Consider the following 15343-nt stretch of genomic DNA (forward strand, 5'->3'; position numbering starts at 1 on the left):
ATGGCTAGAGGGGCAGGACTTCACTAGTGATGGCAGCGTGTCCCCCACTCCTACCGCCCAAGGTAGAGAAGGCATGGGGTGTTGTAAGGGCTGGATCAAATCCCACTGACTCCCTCTCATACTCCAAGTACACATAATAATGGTAAAGTAAGTTGAAAATCAATGGGCCAACCCAAGAGAAAGGGTTCCAGTTGCCAACTTGCGACCATGAGGTGTTGGAGTAACCCTGAAGTTGAGCTAGCTCCTGGATCCGTCTTTCTGGGCTAGGGCTGGAGGAGAGGCGCGGGCCCAACAGCCCAGACAGGGCCATCCCTGAGTGGCAGGAGGACATACATTAGGGGCTGCAAAAGAACTGCCTTCTCCCTTCGCTTAGACAAGAAGTGTTGAGGGTGGTTTCCTGGTGCCAAAGTTCTGTTAAAAGAGCCACCAAAGTGGTCACCAGAAAATGGATGAGGAGAACTCTCACCTTTAGCAAAAGAAACCAATGAGCGGAGAGATGAAGAAAATAAAGTTTACTTCATAGGAATTTCATAAAAAATACATTCAAGCAGCTGCCTCCCTGCGGCCCAAGCCTAGGCCTTGAGCTCCAAAAAGCCTGTGGGCGTTGGAGTGCCCTCCAGCCAGTCTGGACCTTCATAGTCAGCAGCCAAGGGCAGGGAAGCTCCAGGATTCGGGTTCCCAGACATATCACAAAGCTCCAGGCCAGAGCCAAAATAGTAATGATGAGAAAAGGGCCCAGGATCTCTGGGGAAAGAGAGCCATGACCCACCAGGCCAGCTCCCAGCTGGTGTCTTCTTCCTAAGTCAGAGCACAGGCTAGAGCCACAGCCCAGAGATCGAAGTCCTGCATAGAACTCGCGTGCTCTTCCATCCTAGCTCCCCTGGGGAGCCAACCCCACAGGCCAAGCGCCCCTCGGGGCTGGGGAGAAGTGGATGGAGAGTGTGGGGGCTGTTCTGTAGTTTTTCTTCTCTCATACCCCTAACTGAAGCTTCTCCTTGTGCCTATATGGAGATCTGTTGTGGGTTCCTGTGCTCTGACAACTCCCCTGGGTACCAACTGCGCCCTCAGCAGGCTGCCTGCCCAACCCCTTCCTTCCACCACCCCCTTCACAGGGCTGCTTCAGAGCTCTGGCTCTCCTGGGGTTATAAAACAGACACAGTGCCATGCTGAGCTGAGAACGCTGAGCGGGCAGCTGATGCCAACTGGCCCAGCTGTAAGTTCTCACTCACCGTGGGATAAAGGAGCCATCCCAGGTAGACTGGAGAAAAGGGCTGCTGCCTTTCCCCACCTCCTGTCCTCCACAAAGACGCCTGCTTCCTGCAAGGCTGCTGGTATCTACCTCCCCTAGGGCCCGGGCTGGGTCCAGTCCTGCCTCGGCACAGAAGAGCCTGAGCGGTGCAGCTACAGACACGAGGGCTGAACATGGAGGGTTAGAAAATGACCCATGAAGCTTAGATTCCTCCCCCAGAACTAGAACAAAGCTGCCTGAGGGATGCAACTACTCAGAAAAGTGGAATTTAAGAAAGGCTGAGATTCCTTCCCTCGTGCTTCGTGAGGAGGGATGTGACCTGGAAGCGAAGATGGAGGATTAAGGTAAGGAATGTGCTTTTAGCTTTAATGTCTGTTAAATAAGTTGGTGGGAATCAGAGCCCAGGTGTGGGGACCAGACCCCTGCCAAGGGCTGAGTCCCCGCCCTCCCACTCAAACTGCGGCTCCCCCAGAGCCAGGAAAGCTCTTGGCGCAGAGGGCTAAAAAGTGCAGGACAGCAGCTGCTGGCAGAGGAGTAAGGGCCTGGCAGAGGAGAAACTCTGAACTCCTTGTGACTGGAATGGCTGGGATCCCACAGACCACATCCTGCAGTCCCCCCGCCCTTCCAGTGGCATCCAAGCTGGTGGGATCAAGGCTGCGGCCCCGCTCACATGCGCAGGACAGCTGGCTTGGACGGATGGACCAGGCACCTCTCTGTGCGACACAAGATTGTAGATCAAGTCTTACTTCTTTCAGGAGGTCGCCTCCAGGGAAACCTCAGGCCACCTTGAGGCCATCAAGGCTAGCTGTCTGCCTTCTTCATGTGGTGGAAGAGGTTACAGAGGAACTCATACCAGAAGAACACGAAGCCAGTGGACAGGGCAGCCTTCAGCAGGCTGGGGGACAGGCCCTTGAAGAAGCCCCGTGCCCCTTCCTCCCGCAGCACCTGCTTGGCACAATCTATGAGGCCCTCGTAGCTTCGAACCTGGGGAGAAGAAGGTTACCCTGGTTGAAGAGAGAGGTGATGACAACATGGATGTTGGGTCTATTCTTTTGTCTACACCAGGGGTGTCCACACTGCAGCCCATGAGCCATTGTTAATTGGCCCGCAGCAAATTCCAAAAATATATTTAGTTTACTTAAATAAACCAGGTGAGGCAATACGTACTTCACCTCGAGTGAGTGGCCCGGCTGTTTGTGTATTTTACCGAATATGGCCCTTGGTGAAAACCGTTGAAAGAAGTTTGGACACCCCTGGTCTACACAATGCCTGGAACATCCTAGCTCCCGATAAATACTTGCTGGATGAAGGAAAGAGTGCAAAAAAGAGGGAACAAATGAACCATTCTTTCTCTTCTCAGTGGGCTAATTCAGACTTAAGAGTTGAACTGCCTGGAAATCAGCACTGGACAGAGCTCCTTCCTGCCCAGTGGACTCCCACTGACTGGCTCTTGAGAACTCAGTGAGAGCTCTGGACACACTTCCCAGAGATGCCTCTGACCCTTCACCCATCCCTCCTGGGCAGTAGATCTGAATCTGGCCCTCGTTAGCTCTTAGCCTGACCAGTGCCATGCCTGGCCTTCCCAGTCTGTTGCAAGGAACAGCTCTGGTCAAGCCTGGTTCCCTTCCAAAAGCTCCAGTAACTCCTGATGACGACGATGATGATGGTGACATTATATAGAACCAAGTCCAAGCTCTGCAGCCTGGTGTTTATGTGGCCTCAACTTCCCTCCCCGACCTGCACTTCTCCCCCACCGGCCCCCACCTCCAGCCACACCGGCCCACACTGGTCTCCAACAGGAGCAGGGCCTCCCCCCTCTGTCCTGGGCTCTCACCAACTCTCCCTCTCCAAATTCAAACCGTCCTTTCAGAACCAGTTGGTTAATGGAAAAACGTTATGAAATCTTGTCCACAACCCCATTTTTGTTAAAATATACACGTGAGGGGTGGCCAGTTGGCTCAGTTGGTTAGAGCGTGGTGCTGATAACACCAAGGTGGCTGGTTTGATCCCCACATGGGCCACTGTGAGCTGTGACCCCCTTAAAAAAAAAAAAAAAAATATATATATATATATATATATATATATATATATATATATATATATACACACACATATACATATGTAGTTTCATTTCTTTGCATAAACTCATACACGAGTCTGTGCAAAGAAATGAAACTACATGTACATTTGCATCAACTACATTTATGCAAGGAAATGAAATTACATATATATGAGTTTATGAAACTACAGCCAAAAGTTCTGTGATTATCTCTGGGTGGGTGGTGTTGGAGTTACATGTGCTTTTTATCTTTCTTTCTAGCTTCTTGTCTGTCTTTTTGTCTTTCTTTTGTCTGATTTCTCTAAAGTCTTCTACAGAGAAACTGTACTACAACTATAAACCCAATTCTTTCTCTTCCTCCCTTCCTTTGCCGTCCCTCTCTTTTGACACCTGTCAGGCACCTTTCTTCATGTTTTGTCATCCCCAGGCTCACAGGTTCTGGAGGGGAAAGCCCTGGAATTACCCACCCTTGCCTCAACCCCACCCACTACTGACTACCACTGTGGCCTTTCGCAAAATGAGGGCTCCAGGAGTGGGTGAAAATCCAAGGTGTGAAAATCTAAACAGACTAAGGAATGACTACCAACATTAGAAAACTACCTACAACGGGGCTTCTCTGAATGATAAACCCTTCTACTGCATTTAAAATATAATTTTGTTGGTCAAACTTAATGCACCCCTTTCCAGGAACACCTACAGCACAAAGCAAAGACCCCATGCACCAGTGTGAGTCTCCTTCTCCGTGTTCTCTGATATGTTAGAGACCTTTCTTATGTGAGTCTTCTCTTCGAATGGGATGAGTATTCGTCCCAAACTGAACTCGACACTTTTTAAGAGCAGACACAGGGAATTCTCCTTCGCCTGGATCTTTCCACAGTGCCTCACATACACAGGGCTTTGCGTGGGGCTTTCCCATGTGCTCGGGGATCCCCAGGGACAGGCTGGAGGTGAAAGCACGATGGGGGGCTAATGGGCAGGAGCTGACTCCTGTTCCTTCATGTGTCCAGTGTGGGGCAAGGATCAGAGCTGTTTGCAGGGGGACAGCTCACCTGGCCAAAGGTGACTCGGGCCTGCTCAAACCCTCTGACCTGCAGCCGCTTCTTGAAGAGGTCCAGGGGGTACGTAAGGGTCTTGCTGATCACTCCAGCTCCACTGCCACAAAGCAGGTTTTTGAAGTTCCCTGAACCAGAGAAGTAGGATTGAGGGGAAAAATGAGAAATGCAATCTAGGGTAGATGACTCCAAGGTCATGAGGTCTAATGCTCCACCATAAAACAAAAACCCACAAGCATCCTTGCTCTCAGAGGAATTTAACCCAGGAGAGAGAACCAGACTCGGCCACTTTTGGCAAGAATGACCAAGGACTGCAGACTGGATAGGCTGGTGGCAGAGGGGGAGGGGTGTGAGCCTTTGCCAGTGCTGTCCCCAGTGGAGGGAATGGGCCTCTGGCTCTGCAGAGTGACTCAGTTCAGGCCTGAGAGGGAACAGGATGCCCCGCCCCCTCCACATCCTCCCCAAACGAAAACCAAACAAAACGCACAGCCCAAAGCAGGCAGTCTGCAAGCTGGACCTCTGACAAAAATCAAAACCATGGCCAGTAGGTGGAAATAAACGTTGATGACGCCACTGATGGGTGTGGCAAGAGCTGGAAGAAATAAGGCATCTGTAAGCAGCTGGATTCTTTTGTTTTGTTGGCTGCATTACAGAGCCGGGTTCAGAGAACTGTGGTGTCTAAGCTTCTGACAGGAAAACTTTATTTCCTATGCTATTCAGAAAGAGACATTATAGCTTGGGAGGGGGGTGAATGGAGACCCAGGTTCCCCTGGGCGTGAGGGCTGTCTCACCGTTTTTCTTTCCTTCGCTTGGTATGACCCACTCATACATGTGCTTCAAGGAGTTGTAGAAGGAGAACTGGAAGCCGGCGTAGGGGAAGATGGCGATCAAGGTAGGGTTCAAGCCTTTGTAGAAGACCAAGGGGCCTTCCGTCCTGTACATAGTGGTCACGGCGTCCCGCAGGGTTTTATACACCTGGACAGCACACATGCAACTCGAGTGAGTGTGGCAGGCTAGTTTCAGCTCAAGAAGACAGCCCACCACATGTACTTCCCCTTGCCTCACACCAGCAGCCACCAAGAGGACAAAGAAAATGCTAGACAAAAATTCCAAGGGTGGGGTTTCCCAGCGACTCTCCTTCGAGCTATTTACATGACTGACACATCCACAGGACTGCACGGAAGCACGTGTCCTGTGGCACAGAGGGAGACCAGACGTCCACCCTCAGGTGACTGGGTATATAAATTACAGTGCACCTGTTTAAAAGAATACAGGAGCGTGGTGTAACTACTACAACAGGAGGAAGCAATCTGTACGACTGACAGGGATTAATTCCCCAAAGAGGTGGTACAGGAACCCAGCAAAATGCAAAAAAGCAGGCTCCTGGAAACAAACATCCGCAGAGATTACCCGCCCCCAGGGTACAGGTATATCGCAAAGCTAGCTCCCTCTCGCCCTGGCCCCGCCCCATTTCCCTCCAGGTAACTTATGATCACTGTTCCTTGTTTCCTGGGTATCCTGGGGCTTAAATGATAAAAGTAAGGACACCTCCAGGAAAGCAGCACAGAAAGATAAAAAGAGCTGAAAATGGTAGCGAAAAGCTCAATCAGAGGATTAATCCAGGATGTCCAACTGACATGAATTCCAGAAAGAAAGAAAAGAGAAAAACAGAGGGCAGGCCATTGTGAATAAATAATTCATGACCATTTTCCAGGAATGAAGAACAGGAGTGTCCAGACTAAAGGGTCCTGGATGTACCCATCACAGTGAATGAAAGAGACCCACACCAGTGCACATCACTGGTACATTTCTAGAATGCCAGGGATCAAGAAAGATCCTAAAAAAAAAAAAAGAGAAAGATCCTGAAAACTCCCACATGGGGCCAGGAGATGGTTTCACATAAAGGATCAGTAATCAGAATGATTCTGGACTTTGGCAACACTGAGGGCTACCTAGAATTCTATTCCCGAATCAGCAGTCAAGAGTAAGAGTAAAATAAAGGCATTTTCTATCAAGGCTTCTCTTGGGAAACTACACCTTAGAATGTGCTCCATCAAAATGAGGGATTAATCAAAAAGAGAAGACATGGGATCCAACAAAAGAATCTTAAGAGAACAGCTGGCACTAGTCCTAGAGTAAACAGGCTGAAGCCAGAGGGTACAGTGGACCAGACTGTCACCAATCAGCTTTCTTCATCCCAGCAGCCACCATGTTGCTGAGGTTTGTCAGTCCTCTCCATCTATAAACACCCTTCCCCTCAATCCCTCTGCTCAGTTACCGGGGCCCCTCATTTCATCTCTCCTGCAGGGCTGTCTACTCCAAACCTCTATTTTCCACTGAAGTGGATCTAGCTCTTACATACAGAGCGATCTAGCTCTTATTCCCCGATTGTTTTCTTTCAGACTGTTCCCAGGGAACTTTGTCCTTCTCAACCAAAAACGTCATCAGGATATCTCCTACCAAAAAGCCTCTCCTGACCCAGGTTCTCCACCCCAGGCAACACAAATGATCCACTGCAATTATTCTTAACTGGTCCCCGGACCAAATTCTTAAGCTAAGCATCATTTCCCACCAACAATATCTTAAAGCAGAAGGGAGACAGTAGAAAAATTATTCTTTCTTGGTTGAGCACACACGCACACACACAAACACACAATACTATTCTTATGTCCAGGAAACAAAGATTATGGTGGAGAGGTCTACTTCAGGGTTTAATCCCTCACTTTCGCTCAGCAAGTTTTCCCTTGAGTCTGGCCCAATTATCCCATTTCCTCTAGTGCATTCTTTGTGGAAACCAAAAACACTCTCAGAATAATACAACTATAGGACTTCAAGTCTCCCGTTCCCAGAAGCCCTCCCTGTCCAGCCACTGTACAGTTTCTGTTCTGAGTGCCCCCTGGAGGTTCTGTCTCCCCGGTGAGGCTGTGAGCATGTGCTCGGTGCTGAGCACAGTTACAGGTTTCACTAACGGACGGGTGATGGACTGCACACCCCCGCCTTTCCCAGCTTTGTTCCCTCTCGGCAAAAGGGCCCCAACTCCTGGGCCACCTTCCGTTCCCCGGGCCCCTTCTCTGGCTCAGCCACTCACCCTGGGCTCACCCTGCGCTGCAAAGCGGGTGCGCAGGACGTCCACAGGATGCACGGCGAGGGTGGCCACGCAGGCAGACAGGCCGCCGCACACGAAGTGCACGGAGAAGTCGCGGGGGTCACGCACACTGGCTTTGTGCACCAGCTTGGTCAGCATTTCAAACGACAGAAACTGCAAGAGCATGGGACAAATTTATTGACAGACACCCCCCAAATATACTACCCATGACCCAGGTGGGGCCCAGTCCTAGGGATGAGAAAATCATCTGCTTGAGCAGGGACAGAATACAAGAAACGCGATTTTGTGCAGCTCCGATGCCATTTGATACTCTATTGGAGTTGAGCTAAATACCCAAAGGGTTAAGAAAATAGATGAGAAAAATTCTGTATCGGAAAATTCGACTCATTAACTTAAGTTTCCTGGGCCTTGGGAAAAGATGGCCACTATCTGATTCTCAGCAGGGGACCCCTTCAGTGCAGTGGGCAGTGGCATAGTCTGAGAAACACTCTGGCCTGGAGCAAAAAGTCTGTCGGGAAAATTCTACAGATTCCATATTCTGTGGTGTTACCCCCCGTAGGCTCAGATCTCCTTCCAGGCAACGTAAGACGGCTCGGGTTTTGAGAGCACACGTCGGCGTACTTATTCATCACGCTGCAGCATCTGTGTGCCAGGCGTGGAGATGGGATGGCAGGGGCACATCAACCCGCTGCACGCCTGGCCTGAGCACTTGCTGGGATGTCATAGGAAGAGTACATAGGGACTACGCTGGTGCTAGCTGCCCAGGTGGGAATCCTGGCTCTGCCACTTTCGAGCTAGCGACTTCAGTTGGGTTAGTTACTTAAGCTCTCTGCCTCAGTCTTGTTGTCTGTAAAACAGGCATGACAACAGAACCTACCTCAAAGGACTGCTGTGAGGTAATAGATGTAAAGTGCTTAAAATAGGGCCTGGCCCACAATTAGCACTGTACAAGGGCCAGCTGTTACCACTACCACTGCCACTGCTGAACAGCCAGGGGTCACACATACACCATGAAAGAAACTGGCACTCAGCTGAAGAATGAGCGAACAAGAGTCAGGAAGCTGGATTCTAATCCTAGCCCCACACTTACAGGCTGTGTGGCCTCTGGCAGCTCACTTAACCTCTCTGATCCACATAATACTCTACCTTCCTCATAATGCTGCTGGGAAGTTCAAAGGAAGCACTGATATGAAAATGCTGGGGTGGGGGCACATGGGTAAAGAAATGTCTTTGGTACAGCTCAGTCTCTGTCTTCAATTTGTCAGGTTGGTTCCCAGTTAAGACAAATGAGAAGTGTGAAGACCGCCTCCTGCTACCCTACCCCAGGCAGTGTCCCAGGGCACCTCCACTGAGCAACTTGACCCCAGGGGCCTGGCGGTTCCCCTGCCACCTACCTGGACAGCTCCATAGCCTATGGAGAGAAGCTGGGCCGGGATGTGTCCCTTCCAGAATGCTGTTGGGCCCTCCTCCTGCAGCATCTGTCTTGCAGCCTGTAGGATCCCATGGTACTTTGCACTGGGGTCACTGGGAGACAGGCGCTCAACCTGAAGCTAGGAATCAAAATCGAAAAGGTCACCACAATAGGGGCAGGCATGGGTGAGAAGGGGAAATTTCAGAAAAGGTAATGGAGGTAACAAACTGCTTCTCCGTGACAAAATTCCAAGTTCTCAGGAACTGCTCTAGCAAGAGTAAACTTGTCCTCCAGCCCATTACATGAAAAATGGGGGAAAGGTACCTGGAAACGAATCTTGATGACATCCAAGGGGCTGATCAGCGCCCGGGTGATAAGTCCAGACACAGACCCAGCCACTGCCACCTCGAAATTGGAGATATTCCTGCCATCTGCTTTGGGGTCATAGCCAACCATCCCTGCCTCTGGCCCATACAATGTCCATCAGCTTCAAGCTAAATGCAAGAGACATGGAGTAAACACCAGAGAACGTTTTTAGGGTCTCTGCTCACATATCACCTCCTGAGAGCACCTCCTGACCAACCATCTGAAACAGCGCCCACGTCCCTTTATCCCCCTCCCCCGCTTTACTCTTCCCTGTAGCAGTTGTATACTGGACATTTATTCCATACATCTGTTTCTTCTCTCTCTCCCCCACTAGAATGCAAGCCCATGAAAACATGGCCTTGGTCTCATTTGTCCATCCCTGTGTTTCCAGGGCCTGGAACAAAGCCCCACCATAGTAAGTGCTCATAATATTTGTTGATTGAATGAGTGGACTTAGTAAGGAAATCGTTCACTTCCAGAGATCAATTGGCTTTCCAAGACACCAGCTTTATGGCAAACTCCTGCCTGGGTGAAGTCCCAGGGTGCGTCAGTATGAGCGCAGAGCTACTCCTGCTGAGTGCTGAGGGGGGCTGTCAGACATGCAGGTTCCAGGAACGGAGCCTGGGGTTCCCTAACAGGCCCACAGGATCCGAAGGAAGAGCCCAGCGAGCCCTGAGCCCTTTTGTGTCTCCCTTCCCCACCCTCTGAACACACTTCCGGCCCACCCACAACAGTGGAGCCGTGGTCAGCTGAGATGATGCTCGCAGGCACAGCTGATCCCTGCTGACCTCCTCACCCCGACCCTGGACCACTCTCAACCGGGGGGGCTCAGTGCTTCTCACCAGTTCCTAGAAATGCTGCTGGAGTTCCTGTCTACTCTCCTTGCCTTTGCACTTACTGTTCCCGTGTCTGAAATACAGCGCCTCGTGCTCTTCCCAAGGCTGGCTCCTCTCATCCTCTAGGGCTCAGCCACAGAGCATCCCCTCTAGGAGATGCGCTTACATCCATTCTAGCATTCACAGCACTTGCTGCTGTGTGTTCTGTCCCCTCCACCCACAGGAGGGAGGCTCCCTTGGCCTCCTTACAGCCGAATCTCCAAAGCTTATCAGCACAGTGCTTGCTTGGCACATCCCAAAGACTCTAAAAACAATTAATGAATAAATGATTAAAACCAAGTAACTTTTCGATTATAAAAGTGACACGACCTTGCAGAAAGAGAGGGGGGAAAACCCACCATCTTCACACTTTTCACTTTACGTATTCCTGTCTGGCTTTTTTTCTGTACATGGTTTTTAAAACAAAATATCATCAGCATGATTCCATGTGACTACACAATCTTCATAAACATCATTTTAAATGGCTAAATAATATTCCATTGGTTAGCTATGTCATAATTTGTTAAGGACTGTGATTTTTAAAATATATGAATTTATTTTTTAAATGTCTAATTTCATTTTTATCTAGAGCAGGGTTTCTCAACCTCAGCACTAATGACATTCTAGAATGGAGAATTCTTTGTAGTGGGCAGCTGTCCTGTGCATTGTAGGATGTTTAGCAGCACCCCTGGTCTCTGCCCATTAGATGCCAGGAATACCACACTCCCCACAATCAAAAATGTCTCCAGATATTCACAAATGCCCCCTGGGGTGCAAAACTGCCCCTGGTTGAGAACCACTGTTCTAGAGAAATAGTAGCACGGGTGTGTAAAATGGCATGTATTGCACCACTGTTTGTAAAACTGGTTATGATGCAAACACTTATCCAGGTTGGGACAGCTAAGGACACTAAGTCACATCCATCTCATGGAATACTGTGCAGCCATTAAAAAGAATGAGAGCTATATAACACTTGAAAAGATGTCCAGATAGAGTGAAACATGAAAAAAAGCCATTTTCGGAATACTATGTCTAGTATAACCCCAAAAGAAAAACAGCAAGACCTATATATGCTCTGTATAGTTGTATCACGCCTGGGGGGAAATCTGTGACGACACACACCAACAGGTTGGGAGATTACCTTTGGGGGGAGGGTTGGCAAGACGGAAGGGAGATCTCTCCCTATATTGTTTGGATTGGCTATGGCATCCCAAAAAAACCCCAACTGAAACTAAATATAAAGTGCTTTTAGAATTAACCTAGCTCTTGAATACCTTTAGGAACAGGGATAGCAGTGCCCCCAGAGTGACAGTCTTCACCCCACCACTGATTCTTTTTCTCTTCTCACCCACCCTGGAACTCTGTCCACACTTCTTCCTCAGCACCAAAGTAGTGCTCCACTCCATCCTCAAAACCAACACATTTCCATGGGCCTCTAGCAGCAAAGTATTCTAAAGTAATAGTTTATCAAAAATCTAATGATATGAACCACCCCCACCCAGATCCCTGCCAGGAATGTGCCCGTTTCTTGGTATCTTCTCCGATTCCTTCAAAGGAGGGGACCTGGTCTTTCCCATCCACTTTGTGACATTAATTAACTAATAAGAAAAAGCTACTTCTCCCTGGGCACCTGTGAGGAGCAGTTTAAACATGGGGCAGGCGATTGAGAGGCAAAGCCTCTCTGCAGGTTCTCCAGGGGGCTGCTCAGGTCACACCAAGCAGGGTCAGTTCACTGCCCACGGATGGAGGGAGGCATTTCTACAAATAAGCTGCTCTACATAACTGGACATAATTCTAGACCTCAGATCAAGCCTGAGTTCAAGTTCTGCCTCTCTCATGTACTTTGGGCAGGTTTATTTAACCTGGGCTCAGTTTTTTCTTCCGGTAAATGGGAATGATGTCTGCCCTGCCTAGCCCAGACTGCTGCCAGGATGAGGCAAGATACCACACGTGATAAGCTTTGTGAAAAATGTAAGTCTTATACAGGTGAAAGGGCCGTTTAAACATAGTCCAATGGAGGCCTTACTTTCTCTGCTGCTCAAAATTTCCTTCTTGTACCACTAAGTCTTGATATTTACCTAAAGAGAAAAGAAAAATGAAATATAATTATATGCATGATATATACAATACAGCGCCGAGAAAATGGGGGCCGCTGGTGTGAGTGGCAGGGCGAGTGGGGTGTGGGAGTTTGCCTCTTCTCTTATTGCGGAAGTCCCTGGCGTTCGGGTTTGCAGGAGCCCAGCCGCCGTGGGCTTGAGTGCTCGTGTGCACACGTGTTCCGCTAAGGGTCTCTGCAGATATCCCCGCATGTGGACAAAGGTGCCCAGGTGTGCCTCAAGGCGTATTTTTTTCCTCCCCGAGTTCGAGAAGATGCCCGCGAGATGGGCACCCGCGTGTATAGGGGCCCCGGCTGTGTACGGGTTTTTGCCTCCTGTGTCCCTGAAGATGCTTCTCAGGTCGAGCATGACACACGTGCGTACAGTCCGGGCCCCCGGGTGAATACCTGTGGGTGTGTGCTCCCTCCGGGGACAGAGAGTGCAGATCCCAGAGCCGACTGCTAGAAGGGCGGAGGTAGAGGTCACTCAACCAGCTCGGAGGGAGCCGCCCAGCTCCCCTTGCTCTTCACGCTCTTCCTCTTCTCCTAATCTTGACACAGCAAAACCCAACGGCTCTCGGCAGTAACTGACGGGCCCCTGAGCCAGTCACCATGCAGTTTCCGACAAAACTGGACCAATGGTGGTCCAGTTATCAGCCAGCGAACTCCTCCCGCAAGGTGTATATGGGTAATGTAGTCCTTCGCAAGCAAGGGTGTTCCCTTGTGATGTGCAGAGCCTCCTGGGAGATGTAGTCCGGATGCACACGGATATTACCCGTGCGTCTGAAGGCAACCGGTCTCCAAGCCCGGCTGCGCGGTTCGGTTCGAGGTCTCCGAGCCCAGTGGCTTGTGGCACGGATCAGCCTGCGGACGAGTGGAAGGTTAGGGAGCGCTGAACTTGACCGGCTTTCTTCAAAATACACGTAGTCCCAGAACTGGATTACATAAATTGGAAGAAAAGGAGGGTAGCTTAGCAAAAACCTGGAGGACATAGGGGAAAGAATAGATGGATTTTTAAGACCAGGAAGATGACGGCAAAAATATAGAGGTCTTGTTTCCCCCTAGGGTTTATTATGCATAACTTCTCATTATAAGATATATAGAGACACATTACAGAAGATGTAGAAATGAAGGGGGAAATGACTCATCGTACTGATCTCACGCAAATAGTGTCACCGTTTTGCAAGACTTTCTTCCCGATTTTTAAATTGCATTTTTCACACTAGTGCAATCATTTTGACGCACAATTTAAAAACATTTCATCCTACACAAAAGTAGAGAAAGTCGCCTAATGAAACACCGTATAGTCATGACTCAACTTCAACAGTTAACCAATTCATGGTCAATCTTGTTTCCTCTATACCTGCACCTACGCCTCTCCTCCCCTCCAACATAATTTTGAATACGAGACATCCTATTATTTCATCAGTAAACATTTCAGAATGTATCTTTAAAAGGCAAGCATTCCCCTTTTAAAACATATCCCCCATACTATCACCGGCCCCCCAAAAAAATCCCAACAATTTCCTAATATCAAATATAGAATTAGCGTTATATTTTCCTTATTGGGCTATAAATAGCAGTTTTAAATTTTTAAATTAAAAAATTTTTTTAATTTTTAAATTTTTAATTATTTTATTTTATTTATTTATTTTTTTTTAGCATTTTAAAAAAAGTTTTGTCTGAATCGTGATTCAGACCATACACTGCAAATGGTTAATATATTTCTTACGTCTTTTTAAATCTTTGGTTTCAACATCTTCCTCTCTTTTTTGCTTGCAATTTCATTTCCTTTTCATTTTTTCCCCTTTCTCTTTATTTGTTGTTTAAGAAATTAGGTGGTTTGTCCTGCAGAGTTTTCTGTGGTCTGGATAATGCTGATGCATCCCCATGCCGTTGTTTTAACCTCTTCCTCTACCCTTCTGTGTTCTCTGCATATTGGTAGTTAGATCTAAAAGGGCTAATCAGGTCAGCTGTGATTTTTTTCCTTTTTTTTTTTACAAGACTATGTGATATCGTGTACTTCCATGAGGAGAATCATAATGCCTGCATGTCTCTCGTTTTGTGATGTTTGCAGCTATTGATGATCATTGCATTGATGAGAGGTTGTAAAATGGTGATACCATTTCAGCATTTATTAGCCGGAATACCTATGAAGACATCCCTTCATTGGCTAATTGATTACATGAGATTCATAGAAGAAATGCATGATAGATGTGTGATTCTTTGCCTGTCACAGTTTTCCAAACAATTTATTGGTTCCCTAGTATCGCCAAAGGTTATTGATCAATGAGGTTTATTATTATTAGCATTATAAACACATATTTTATCTATCGTTATGAACACATAGATTTAAACATATTTGTTCTCTCAATCCACTGTAGTCATTATCCTAATTGAATCTCACACTTTCCCATCTTTGGCCAGTGTGTCCTATTCAAGTCGCCACCTGTGTCCTTTTGACCAAATGACGTTTCCTTGCTTTCTGGTACAACAAAATGTAGGCTTATCACAATTTTTAAAATAGCTTGATTGAGGCATGACTGGCATACCGTTGACTACAGGCATTCCACGTGAACGGTTTTATGTTTTGACGTGTAGTGTACATCACAAAATAGTGAACACACGCGTACCTCGATGACCCCAAAAGTTCCCTCAGGCCCTTTTCCAATCCCTTCCTCTGGTCCTCTCTTCTCGCTCACCCTTCCTCAAGCAATTTCTGATCTGCTTTTATTATGGGTTAGTTTGCATTTTATAGAACAGAAAATGTAAACAGCATCATTTTTGTCTGGCTTCTTTCCCTCAGCGTAACTATCTTAAGATTTGTCCACATTGTGTGTCTCATTAGTTGATTCCTTTCTATTGTTGAATAGTATTCCATTGTAGTATTCCATTCCAATACAACCATTTGTTTATCCATTTACCTGTTGCTTCCAGTTTGGGGCTATTACAAAGGAAACTGCTATACACATTCATATATAAGTTTTTGTATGGATATCTGTGTTAGTTTCTCTTGGTATAGACCTAGGAGTGCAATGTCTGGATCATTTGGTTGGTGTATATTTAATTTTTTAAGATACTGCCAAACTGTTTTCCAAAGTGATTGTACTATTTAACTTTCCCACCAGCA

At 47.9% G+C, this 15343-nt stretch overlaps 1 protein-coding gene across 2 annotated transcripts; it reads right to left on the reverse strand.

The window, feature by feature from the left end:
- Positions 1-497: 497 nt before the first annotated feature.
- Positions 498-12759, reverse strand: SLC25A19 (solute carrier family 25 member 19). 2 transcript variants are annotated; one of them, XM_088802384.1, is made up of 8 exons: positions 12622-12754; positions 12145-12196; positions 9202-9371; positions 8861-9016; positions 7449-7619; positions 5152-5335; positions 4358-4488; positions 498-2233 (listed from the first exon to the last, which is right to left on the reverse strand). In XM_088802384.1, the coding sequence occupies exons 3-8, from the start codon at positions 9331-9333 to the stop codon at positions 2051-2053; spliced, it is 957 nt and encodes a 318-aa protein (XP_088658510.1). In that variant the 5' UTR covers positions 9334-9371; positions 12145-12196; positions 12622-12754; the 3' UTR covers positions 498-2050. The 2 variants fall into 2 exon arrangements, with proteins under 2 accessions (XP_088658510.1, XP_019601058.1); XM_019745499.3 differs by lacking the exon at positions 12145-12196 and having other exon boundaries at positions 12622-12759.
- Positions 12760-15343: the final 2584 nt, after the last annotated feature.

This window comes from Rhinolophus sinicus, chromosome 12 (assembly GCF_057876585.1).
Source record: "Rhinolophus sinicus isolate RSI-liver-muscle chromosome 12, RSI-T2T, whole genome shotgun sequence".
Classification (NCBI taxonomy): domain Eukaryota; kingdom Metazoa; phylum Chordata; class Mammalia; order Chiroptera; family Rhinolophidae; genus Rhinolophus; species Rhinolophus sinicus.